This window comes from Amblyomma maculatum, chromosome 6 (genome assembly GCF_055883805.1).
Source record: "Amblyomma maculatum isolate TAMU_Amacu chromosome 6, ASM5588380v1, whole genome shotgun sequence".
Classification (NCBI taxonomy): Eukaryota; Metazoa; Arthropoda; class Arachnida; order Ixodida; family Ixodidae; genus Amblyomma; species Amblyomma maculatum.
In genome coordinates this window covers 63,031,011-63,044,059 of record NC_139349.1, presented here as the reverse complement: position 1 = coordinate 63,044,059, position 13,049 = coordinate 63,031,011, and the positions used below count along the sequence as shown (strand labels likewise).

The 13,049-nt window shown below is 43.3% G+C and overlaps 1 protein-coding gene across 7 annotated transcripts in view; it reads left to right on the top strand.

Moving 5' to 3' along the window:
* The first annotated feature begins 4,988 nt into the window (after positions 1-4,988).
* LOC146185878 (bromodomain adjacent to zinc finger domain protein 2B-like) overlaps positions 4,989-13,049 on the top strand; it is a 122,199-nt gene continuing 114,138 nt past the window's right edge. For 2 of the 7 annotated variants that reach the window (XM_084606812.1, XM_084606811.1), the window contains exons 1-3: positions 4,993-5,528; positions 7,555-7,615; positions 12,138-12,226. In XM_084606812.1, the coding sequence (XP_084462938.1) occupies positions 12,157-12,226 (70 nt within the window). In that variant the 5' untranslated portion in view covers positions 4,993-5,528; positions 7,555-7,615; positions 12,138-12,156. Of the gene's footprint in view, positions 5,529-7,554; positions 7,616-12,137; positions 12,227-13,049 lie in introns of all 7 variants that reach the window. The other 5 variants (XM_084606815.1, XM_084606814.1, XM_084606809.1 and 2 more) reach the window with 5 other exon arrangements.

Here is a 13,049-nt window from a genome sequence, read left to right as displayed (position 1 = left end):
AGCATCAGAATGGTTGGAAATGCTGTCGCTTTCATACCACTTTTGTTTGCACTTGCTTTTGTGCTTGTAATTTCAGTAGAGAATTAAACAGAAATAAAGGCACCTTGAGTAAATGAGTTTACTTTCTATTAATTTCTATTAACATGCAGCTGCTCAACATGGCATTGGTGCTCATGTAAATGAAAAGCTATGTTGAGTTTGAATTGGCCTATCCATGCAGCAGCTCGGAAAAAAAGCAGGTTCCATTTGCCGTGGCTTATTGTTATTAGATGACACTAAGGCGCCTGATAATCTGACAAAGCAAAGCTGGTTAGCCCTTAAATAATGCGACGTGCACCCACCTGTGCACTTGCTAGGTAAGAAGATAATTTCCAAGCCTGTGATGAATTTCGCTTCTCTAATATTTAGCTCTGCATAAAAACAATATAAATGCATTTTGGCAACACATTTGAAGCCTATGTCAGTAATACTTGGGAGAGAAATTCTCCACCACAGAACACCAACTCCCAGGGACATCCCATTTAAATCCCACATCCTAACGGTAATCTGCAGGACGTCCCTGCGAGCTCTCTTCTGGGCTATGTTCGGACCTCCAAAGAAGGATCTTTGTGGGACATTCCATTTACTTGCCCTTTTATAAGACCATGCTAAATAGATTCCAGGGCAGTTGTAAGGGATCATGCACCTTGTCACACGAAAGCAAGTGAGCAAGAACCACACAAATTTGCTTGAAATGTCTAAAACAAAAGACATACTGGTCCTCACTAACGAAATTGGCACCGTCTCTGCTACGATACTCAACAGTTGCTAACTAAATTTCAGTTGCGCGTTTCCAAGTCTTATGTTGGGGGGTTGAACTGATTGTTCATTGTGGTTTTTCAGAGCATATGAACAGCGAGTGTAAGCTCATAACTGCATTAGCTGATGCATGGAAATTGGTTCCCTTGGAAAATTATGAGAGGTAAGGTTCACTGTGAATCGTGTTCGCAAAAAGAGCATACGTCAATTGTAACAGTTAAACGTGGCGCCTAACTATAACGGGGTACAACTTCGTGGTGCCCAACTTCTCCAAAGAACACAAACCAGCTCTTACTAATGGCTTTATTTTTATTGTCGACAAGGAAAGGAAGAGGCTCAATTAACAGAATGTGGCATGTGACCTTGGTTAACTGTACTTCTAACAAAATATATAACTATTTAAGAGATTATTTTATATAGCTTTGCACATATGCTGTCTATTGCTTGCACATATGACACTCTTGTTTTGGAGTATTACATAGAAGTGCTTGAGAAGGGCAGTGATCTCAAAATTGTGACTCCTCTATTCTTTGCAAAATGTATGTGTGTAAGTTGTGTGTGTAATTTCGCAAGGACCGCAAAGTTTCCGTTGTGTGTTCATTGTGCATAGTATGCAACACCCAGTATATAGGCGTATGCAGAAAACGTATAGTACAGGTTGCAGCATGCAGTGTTTAATGCCCCCGAATATTCCTTTGCACATGGGTGTTCATCAAGTATGTAAAATGTTTTTTAGCCAAATATGTTTTAAATTGTTAGTTCAGCACAAAATATTTGTAACATGGAAATGTTGAGAATGGTCAGTTTCAGTGTAGTGGCCTTTTCCGTTGAAATTCAACTCTGCCTCCAATTCTTACCAAATCATCCCTGCCCTAATTGTGCCAATACAAATTAAAGATGGCAACTTGAGTCTGCTCATAACACCAACATGAGCCGAGATTTATTTTGAGAACTGAATGATTTTTGAGACTTGCATGCTATTGCATGCTATTTACGAGGCCTCTCCAAGACAGGGCCTAGAATAACAAACAGAATAAAATCTCCTAAATAATGTCCCAATAAGCTCCTGAAATACCCCGATCATGTCCCACCTCAGTATTGTTCGGGACATCCTGTGGAAGTCACTTGCTTGATTTGGGATGTTTGGGGGGATTTTTGTGGTACCTCTCCGGACTTTTCTAGGACATCAGAATCTCCCATAATCGGAATCCTTGGGATGTCCCTGGGACGTATGTGTGGTCTGGGCCATTTTAAACAATGCATATCAGTTTCTTTGAGCTTTGTGCATGGCAGAAAAAATGTGTTTTCTAATAAATGCAAACCATAAAACATTTTCAATGCGCAAAAGCATTGCCCTTGCAATTGTAGGATGTAGCAAATGTTGACAGTCCTTTGTTTTGGGTCATGGATTGAGCTGTAAGCAACGGTTTTTCTATGCACATCCCCAGCTAATTTTAAAAGGCAGCCCATTAACTCGTTTCGATTTTTTCTTCCTTTTTTTTTTTTTACACTGATGACTACAGTGAACCTTTGCTCGCAATGCCAAGAACATTCCAGACAGCTAGAATCGAAATGATAGCAACCTACCTTCATTTGATCTAGCTTACTTTTTAAAGTTTCTATAAGCATTTTTCTGCAGGCATGCGCATTATGCTTCTCGGAGCCCGCGCAGGGCCATGCATGCGGCCGAGTGTAGTCGAACTGTTTGAATAGGACAGCGGGCGCGAGAGACGTCTGAAGAGACTGCAGAATGAACCGTCGGATGACTTAGGCGCATGGCCTGTCAGGGGCGTGCTGCAAGGTATGTGCAAGGTCATGCAATGGCTTCGTGCCATATGATAAAGTGAGGAGCCATGGCTAATTGTGTCACAATATGGGAAACAACTGCCTGCGAGCCTCTGCATTGTCTGCTGAGCACGAGGTTGCACGCGGCCGGCGTTAAACTGTGGGCAAGGTGGTGGACAGAAACCCCGCTAAACTCGTGGACAGAAAAAGCTGTTTGGTTTAATATGGTTTGTGGGGTTTAACGTCCCAAAGAGACTCGGGCTATAAGAGACGCCTTTCGACCATCTGGACAGCATATGTATATATATATATATATATATATATATATATATATATATATATATATATATATATATATATATATATATATATATATATATATATATATGTCGCGCAGCATGGTTTCGTGTGCCAAAATTCATCCGGAGACGGCCTTCTCAGTTGTACGTGTCATGGGCGGTTGTCCAGAAAGGGATTGATTGATTGAAAACTTTATTGAGTGCATGGGAGTTCTCGGAGTTGTGGGTGGTCCGCCTATTCCGGCAGCCCAGTGTGGGCCCTGCGAACCAGTCCTCGTTGTTGGTCGGGGTCCTCGCTGTGCAGAATGGCCTCCCACTGCTCCAAATTGGGATTAGGAAGTTTATCAATAAAGGGATTTAATTGGCATGCCCAAACTATGTGAAAAGCCGTAGCTATTTCTCCACAGTGGCGAGGGGTACCATTGGTGGAGTTTAAATGGTGTAACGAGAGCGTCTGTTTGTAGCCGGCGGAGGGTGTGTTGTTCTGCCTTGTCTAGAGTTTTGTGAGGTGTGGGGTATGTCTGTCTGGCCTGTCTGTAACCCTGTAGGAGTTCAGCAAAGGTGATTATAGGCTGTGTGATATGCTCTTTTTCCTCATCGGCTAATGGGGGATCCCGCGGTGTAAGAGAGCTCGATTGGGCGTGCCGGTGGGCGGCGTCATTCCCTCCTGTGTGTTCCGTGTGTCCCGGAAGCCATATGATTGAGGCTCGATTAGGAGGGTGTTTTTCTAATAGTGTCAGACATGATTGATGGATGAGTCCGCTGGTAATATTCCTGCACGAATTTTGGGAGTCGGTGAGGTATACAATAGCGCTTGGGTTGGTAGCCAGCGCTAGTGCAATGGCTGCCTCCTCTGCGTGAGTGAGGTTGGATGTGCGGACTGATGCGCAGTTGACTAATTTGCCCTCGGGATTCGTTATAGCGATGGTCATCCGCCCTTGGAATGGACCGGCTGCATCCACGTAGAGCGTGTCCGGGTGGTCATCAAATTTCTTGCGAAGGCTTTCAGAAAGGGAGCGATCAACATGTACATACCTACTGATCATCTTTTATTTTCCTCAAATGAGCGCAAGCAGTTGGCCCGGTCCGTAAACGAGAGCGAGCTTGTGATGCCAGCGGTATATGCACCCGCATTCCACAGAAAAACGTACACGAAACACATAACTGCTACAATTTACGCGCACCGCAACCACACGTCCCGAGCAGCAGAACCTCCGCATGAATTTCAGAGCGCTCGTCATAGAGAAAGATTACCAGCAGCTTTGGAAGTATCGATCAGCTATCTATATTGTACTTTCTAGCAGCGCTGACTAGACCGTCCCGATTGAGCCGTTTATCGTGCGAAGAGGCCATATTGCCGGCGAAAGTTAATGTACATATACATACATTGCTGTTGTTTTTAACGGGACACGTTATTTTACCCATTTTGGTACTACGTTCACAGACTACGCCGGCGCTGAGCCGCAGCGCTACGATGATACGACGGCTACGATCAGTAGCGTGCATGTAGCTGTAGCGTGTGTGCCTCATCCATTATGTCCTCATATAGGGACATTTGGTACCTAATCATAGGGACTCTGTAGTTCTGTGTGTGCCGCGCACGCCACCACGCGCGCCACTGTCTCCGCGCGGCTGGATGGGCTTTAGGAGGTCACCTGCCTTTTCTCCCGGGAAAGCGCGGGGCCGCGGGGCGCGCCGGAGCCGTGCCAAGGAAAAAGCAATAAGAGCTCCGAGAATTATGAAATGCGTCTAGTCCAGTCTTCGCTGCCTCAATGGCCGCTGAAAATCTATACGCCGCGACCAGCTAAAGAAGCTCATGGTTGTACCTCCTTCCGCGCGAGTGCCGCTGTGTTTGCCGTGCTGTTCGATGTGCGTGTATAATTTAGTCTAGAAACATTACGATTGCCTTTATGCGACACGCCTTTTGAAAGCTCTTGTTACCGCTAGCGCGCGACTGATACTGCTTTACAGAGACGAAAAAAAACGCGCAAAAATTAATAATCGGGCGTATGACAGTTGTTTAAATTGATTTAACACTGTTTACACTTTCTGGCCATCCGGCGTGTTCTCAACTTTTAAAGAGGATACCAACAAGTCCCATACGAATGCTTTTTGAAAGGAACACGAAAAGTTATCTTCTGCTCAATTCCACAGCCAGCATTCTGCCTTAAACCACTCGTCGTTGTTACATTCAGACGTGTTATATCTGTGGATGAATGAGAGGTTAACCTAACTCCCTGCTGCTAGTTTAGCGCTTTCTAGCGCGTACCTGTTTTGATTCTGTTTTGTTTGTATTTTGTGCATTACTTACAACGTGCAAGAAACCGTCCAAAAGCAGGCTAGGACATTACAGCTAATGCTTATACGTTACCTGAGGGTTCTAGCAATCAAACTATGTATGATGACTCAACTTTAATGCACATCTCGCACGCCGCGATTAAAGCGTCTTCGAAATAACATTGTTTGAAACGGCTGGTGACGTCACGCGTCACAAACCTCATGCGTTCGTGATTCCTTCCTCTGCTCTTCTCCATTTTTGCCACTGAAACGCCGGTCCTTACACAAAGGAGCCTCATTTTATCGGCACGTATGCTGTGTTTTCTGAGGGATTTTCACAGAAGTTCGCCGCCTGGAAGCCGGGAATCGGTAAGTGTCACCGAAGCGTCCTTTATTGTCAGTTTGAATCAAAAAAATGTCCGAATGCATCGAGTTTGTAACACGTCGCCGTTTTAGGCTTGGCACTCCTAGGACCGAAGCTCTTCAACGCTGCCGGAGCGCTTGATTGTACCGGTAAATCTCTAGTTTCACCCTACTTGTTCCAGAATACCGTTTTGATAGTCGAAGAACGGAGGGTAGGCGCTTCGTACCGTCTCTACGGCTGAACGTTTAGCCGCGGGAGCGTCGGTCAGCTTCGGACCGAAGCAGTGCTACTCCTAGAGATCAAGAACTCATTGACTATTACTTCGCACTGGACAGCCAGGTTTATGGCGACGAATATCTACAGTATGGTTCATTTCTCGTTTCACGCTTCAGTCAACGGGTTCAGACTTGTGGCCAGTGATTCCGAGAACAGCTGATACGTTTGTGAACGGTTTTCGGGTCCGACTTGGTTGCGTTTTGTTTTTGGTGGGCCTTTCGCTATGAGGCACACTACGAGGCCGCGGGGAGGGTGGCAATTATGGAGGATAAACGCTCTCGTTTTCGTTGCCGCTGCTATCCAAATAGCTTCTGTAAACTGTGCGGGTGTCATTAATACGAAACGCGCTAGTTTTTGAAAGGTTCCTGCATGCCATACCTGACAGCGATTCGTCGTGATCTGCTCTAGTGTCGGACTTTCATGCAAGCTGTCGCTATACCATGATGAAACAGTGAAATCCGTGTTTGGACGTGATTATTATTCCATGATTCAAGATTCAGTGGCCACTAGTGACAAGCAGACGAGGTAATCGGTAAGCACCTGCTACCGGCTTTGCTTTAAACCGGACGTAAACGCGCCTCTAGTAGCTTTTGGCCTTTCAACGCTGAGAGGAAAGTCGCACCAACTAAGGATTATTCCGTGGATTTCTGTGCGTCCTGTTATCTGTTGTGGTTTGTTTCGAACATAATAGTTTGTGCACAGTTATTTGCCGTCACACAAGCGCGCGCGCCGGTGCAAACGTTCCGCCCGCGCGTTCAGAAATGGACACGCTAGCTGCATTTTAAATGCCGAAAATCCGTGTGCGTTGTCGCGAAATGTCCTGTGTCTCGCCAGACGATCAGCAATCCTGACGTTGTTCCATTGTGCTGCGGACGCAGTGACGCACCGAGCGACGCTTTGCCGCTACACAGCACTGATAGCATGAAGCACTTTCTCTGAAATGTCTCTCGGCGCTAGATTAGACATGTTGCCGCGTCGCTCGAATTGTTCCTGTTTGCTGGTGGCAAATACCAAGCCGCGTCTTTCACAGGTAGAATATCGGCGACCTCTGTTCATACAGCATTCGCTGCAGCGAATTGTGCGAACGTATTCCATCATTGTGACAGCTTTCTGCACGGTAGTGCCGAGTGCAGACATTTGCCGATGAAGCGTTGGAGGTTAGCATTTCAGCCAACGCCTTTAAGCGCGCACGTGTTTTGCTCTACAACTTATGTTTACTTGCCACGCATTGCTCACTACCGTTGTGCAGTTTTCCGGTGGTGACGCTGTGCGTGTGTGTGTGTGAGCCGAAATCATGCTTTCACGAAAGCTTGCTTGAGCGTAGCCAAATAGAATGATCGCAGCGTACTGAGCGCAGTAGCTCACCACTGAGCAGTTGTAGTTTGTGACGAGAAGCATATGAGGAGGCATAATTTACCAACCTGAAGAAGATCCATGTGTGTTGAAATTGGGCGTAACACATGACACGGAGGAGTATTTTGCTATGTTGTGCCACCTTGTAGATATAACTGCAGGTGTGCCGAAAATGCCTTGTTCAGTGTTGTCTCTACCACCATATTGAAATGTGTGCATGCTTTGCATTTATTGCATGCGTTATTTACATGTGAGACTTGCTACCAGCAACAATTGAAATGAAGGAATAGTTTAGTTTATTATAGAACTACTATGTGCGGTCTATATGAAGGGGTGTATGTAGGGTGTCCACAATTTTCTTATTCAGTATTATTCTTACAAAAGCATTATTTAATCTTCTAGGCAGCAATGGTGCTGGAGTGATCAACATGGGTTCAGGAATGAAAGTCAACGGCTCCTGACCGTATGTGCTCTCTGTGTTTGCTTTTTATTTGAGCCAGTGTGAGGATGAGTCATTAGAAAATGTTTTTGCAAAATGGCTAGCTGTAGGTTTGTGCTATGACTTGTATGCATATCTGTCTTGTGAAACACTCTCAGAAATCATGTTCTCTAAGAGAATTTTAGGCTGAGCTTGATTGGTAAAACGGAAAGGCACAAAAAAGAAAAGGGCAAAGCAAATATGTTGCATGTAATGGAGAAGAGAAATCGTCCAGTTATGGAATTCAGAATAGTGCATGCAAATCTGTTTGTACACATGTTAGTATAGTGACCCATGTGCTCTTTTTTGCACCACTGGTAGACATGCACTTGGTCAAAATGTCATAGTGCCACATTTTCACAGAGGGTTCCAACTTCACCATTGAAAAGGCTGCCTTAATGGTATCTAGGCATTACAAGGATGGCTAGTGCTTGAACAAGTATGGGCCATTAGTGAAATGAAAACTGCTCTGTGGTGTAAAAATACTTCTGTGAAAGAAAGTGTCTCTTGCCTCATACAGTGAATGCTGCAGCTTTAAAGTCATTTGAACTGCAGAAAAAATAGAAAAAAAACCCCGAACAAACAAAAGGAATCTTGGTAAAGTAGCAATGCACTTTGTGTACCTCGATCTTGCAAAGTAACTCCTTTCTAAACTTCTTGCTTTAAGCAGACTTTTGCTATACATCAGTGAGAGAGAAACGTGGAGCTCTTTGGTCTTGTGAGTAAGCCAGCCATTTTAAGTATTTCAATTTGTTGCACCGTAAAGGTGATATAGTAGATAAATGTAGATATAAATGACAGGTTGTTATACTTTGTATTACAAGCTATGCATATTTTTTTGCATGGTCTTATTTAGTGGTCATCAGCTGTTGTATTTTATTTTCATGACTAATGGCATTGTCATTCCTCGTGGTTTTTGAAATGTCTTGCTTGCTCAGGAGGCATCTTCAGATCTCATTTGCTCATTCTTGTCTTATTGGTGCAATTAGAATTGTTTTCTTGTTCAAGTTTCTCAGTTCCAAAAAAAAAAAAAGCCCTTTGTAAATTTTTTTTTTTGCACGTATATGTTTGCCATGCTAATGTAGTTCACCTCCCACATTGTCACATAAGCTGCATCATATTAGGAATCAGTTCCTGGAACTTTTTTTTTTTTTTTCCTGGGGGGATGGTCAGGAAACCTGAGATATCTATGCTAGCTGTGCAGAGTGAATTTCCTGGCAACAGATTTTCCCTATTTTCTAACAACAAGTAATAGAGAAGAATAGTTTGCGACTTGAAACGATGTCAGGATTCAAAATTTGAAAACTCGCATTATAAGTAGACAAGCTTTCGAGAAATACCGATACTCTGTGAGGGTCTAAAAATGCATCAATATCCACAGAAATGTTTTGGGCCCGTGTTCAGAGTTTGCGTTACTCTGAAAAGTATGGTTTTTACCGTCACCTGACTGGTGGAAATGCCAATCAGGTGGAATTGGTCAGAAAATATGAGTCCTGCTTGGAAACCGAACTCAAGAGCATTTTATGCTTCTCTTGAGGGGAGCACAAATTTTCATTTTTCTGCTCAAAGTCTGGACTATGACCGGGGGGGGGGGGGGTTTGATAACTAAGTTAGAATTAAAGCACCCTTATTTACTCGAAATATAGCTATAAACCTCATAAGAGTGTTATTGTCACCGGTAGGTAGTTCTAAAATTTGCCATTACTAAGGGTCTTGTTGCATGCATGTAAAGCTTGTTGAATTTACACATAATGCTTATTTTGTCTAAGTCAGCAATAGGAGAACTGATACAAAGAAATAAAAATAAATGGTGCAAGTTCAGGCTGCATTAGGAGAACTGACACAAAGAAATAAAAATAAAAGGTGCAAGTCCAGGCTGCATTTTGTTTATAGACTAGTCTTTGTTGAAACAGTGGAACCAAAAATGTATTAAAAAACACATGGAATGCGATTGATGCTTTGTGCCACAATTATTGTGGACTGCTTTGACTGTGGAAAGAAAAGCACATTTTCAGTTACAGAAAGGACGATATTTGCTCTGCAGAATTCTAAAGATTGGAGAATCCATGTTGCGTGGGCATGTTGCATAGGTATAGGTAGAGAAAGATGGGGTTTATATTTTTCAGTTTACCTTGTAGGAAATTTTACCTGAATACCTTTCGGCATTGTGCCACATGGTCATGGGAATGTGATCAGGAGGCGATGAATAGTTTAGTGGCTTAAAAAAAAAAAGACTCAAAGTTCAGTGCTCTACTTTTTGCCTTGGTTACTCTTTACTTGTGTCCAGATATTGTTTCTGCAAAGTGGGGTGCAAAGTACATAACAGGGTGTTTTTAAGATTCTTTTTCTGTTTCTAACGTGTTGATAGACAGTAATTGAGGCTAACAACTTTTCAGACCGTTTTTTTCTTAGAATATTGTTGCTTGTTGTAATGTACCATTGGGAGAGAAATGATAGTGGGTTGAAGTTGTGCTTGCAGTGGAGGTCTACTCTTAGCGACGAGAATTACTTACAAAAATACTAGCATAGTTTTGTATACAGTCCCACATGACGACGGTACTTAAAACAGAATTCATGGTGTGGGAAGAAATTTATATCCTAAGTTGCCCCCCCACCCCCCACCCCCCTTTCCTAAAGCCAGGCTGGAGCTGAAATTAGTGTTTTGCCATGATCAATCATCGTGGCTTTTAATGCAGCGGTGCTATGCCTCTTGGACGGGATATTCTATACTTTATGAATGAGAGCAAGAACATAATATGGAGATGTTATTTTTGTTGTACGAAACTTCAGGTGCCTTTAATTTTCTTCTGTTGCGGTTAACCAGCATTTCTACACAATTTAATTTTTCTTATTATCTCCTAAAATTTTCAAAAAAGATAGGCTGCTCTGCCATTAGTGATACTGCCATTGTTTCTCTGCTGGCCTGGAAAAAAAAATAGTTGCTGGCTTCTGCTGTGAATATAGCCAGACTTTCTTTATTGATAGGTATGGTGTGTGAGATTTAGCATCTGTAAATTTGCACATGGGCTATGCAGGATGCTGTTGGGTGGGCTCTTGATTAATTCTAACCACCCCGTGTTCTTTAATGAAGTGGTATCGCACAATACATAGGTGCTTTAGCTTTCACCTTTATTGAAAGAGTCTGTTGTGGCCACGATTCTGCGTCCTTCGGTTAACCGGTTAACCGCTCAACCATCATGGCAGGGCTTGTTTTAATTCATAACGTTCATAAAGCTGCTCTAGTGACCTGAAGCTCTGAATTATAGTTTTAGTAACAGTTATGCATCGCCATTAATCTCTCGTTGATTACTGCCTGTACTCACTGCCCAGACAGTGGTGATTTGTTGCACCAGTAAAGTCGGGCTTCAGAGACACCAACCTCCACAGGAAAGTGACATTCTGCATATTAAAGAATTAATTTTTAATTTGGTCTGCTCTTCTTTTTTTCTGGGCATCACAGCCAGATATGTGTTAATTTCGACACAAAGTTTTCTGTTGCCACTAAATAATAGATAGTCAATAGAGCGGTAACTGCATAAGGCGACAATCCTTGGCGATGCGGACGCCGCTGCCAATGCCTGTCGTTGCCACTGATGCACACCGCATGGAGCAACGGGACTCTGCGACAGAGAGGCATGTTTTCAGCATTTGCTCTGTTACCGCCACCTCATCCTTCGGTCAAGGGGAGTAAAGTTACGCTATATCTCGTTTTTAGCAGTAAACAGCATAAAGTATGATAAAACACTGATGAAATTTCTTGTAACCCATCGCGTTTTAAAGGGACACAGCACAGCAGTGCGCTACTACACTGTGATGCAGACTTGCATTGCAAGCAGTAATTTTCTCCTGCTCCTTTCGGAAATTACAAATATCTAGCCTTTATATCGTACTCGCAAGTTATATATCTAGCCTTTCCTCTCCTTCAATTACCCTGCCAAGCTTTTACAGAATTGCTCATATATCCACGGTTCAGACAAAGTTAGCATCTGCACGTTCTTTTCCAATCAGACTAGGAAAACGAACTTCACTTGCATAAGAAAAATAATAAACGGAAAGGAAGTTTATTACCCCAAAGCCTTCTGCAGTTGGCTCCCTCACGAGCAGCTTCCGGGCAACATGCGAAATTTTCTGAGAACCTGAGCTACAGCGACGAGCGGCAATGCTTTGGCGGCCCTCAGCCCACTGTGCGACGCCATCGCGTGGCGTCGCCATGAATTGTCGCCTCATGCGGTTAGCGCTTAAGGGTCGATACACTTTCCCTTAAAGTTGCTAGATTTAGCTTCAAGAAGAGGCACGCACACACCATTTAGTCACTGCACAGGGGCTTTAGTCTTTCATTGATTATATTGGAAAAAAACAGCACACAAAGGTCAAAGCACAAGAAGAAAGGATGGATAGTGCTCGTCCTGTAGCCTCCATTTTTCTGATCTCTTGTCTTTTGTGCATCGTTGCATTTTTGTGTAATGCAGTTTTATATCTAATATCACTTACATGCAATACCTTCCAGGCTTCAAGAGGCCTCCAGCATGGACAATTCAAGCCGAAATGCAGCGTCAAGTCCTGCACGAAATCATTTCGACACAGCAGCTCTTCTAGGTAGGCTATTCATGGCTATTGCGAGTGTTTGGTGTTTCCTGCTCTGTAGCTTCCGCATTTTTGTAGGAAGCCGTGAATATTGCTGCATAACATCATCATGCAGAACTTATCATTACTTTGTGAAGGAATATATATTACTGTTATGAGTACAGTATCATGAAAGATTTAGTTATTGTCTTAATTGTAAACTTTGTTATATGAAGTGCTATGTGGAATGCATGGTTGACCATTGCCTGCTCGAACTAGAACTTGTTGTTACTGAGTGTAACAAGTGCTTATTTTTTCTTGGACAATGTATGAAGATAGATCGCTATGCTAAATGCATTTGTGACCCAAATGCAGAAAAAAATATGCCGACTGTTTTGCTGCAGTCATCGGGGAAGGAAAGCACAGTGTGGCTCTGAAGTAAGGTGGTTTTTCTTCGATGGTAAGGTGGGTGGTTACTGGCATTGAAATCTGGCGTTTGAGTGCAGCATGAGTGATACCCGTGGCACATGAGCAAGCAAAAACTCTCACCTAAGCGGTCTTTTAGCGAGTTGAAAGACTTTTATTCAAAAGGAATTGCATAGCAGACGCACGGCGCTGGTGATATCATTTTAGTGTTTCCTACCGAGGACGCTATTGAAAGCGTGGTGCCAGATCAGAATAACCGACGTATCGAAACATATAAATCAAATACATGTTTTATTACACATTGTTTATAGTAAATTTAGCTATAGTATGTTCACAAACGTTAAATTAAAGAAGATGGCGTGCATACGCGTCAGCGGTTAGCGCCACCACGTGATGTCTTCGAAGTGGTTACGAGAGTGCTGCAGAAAAA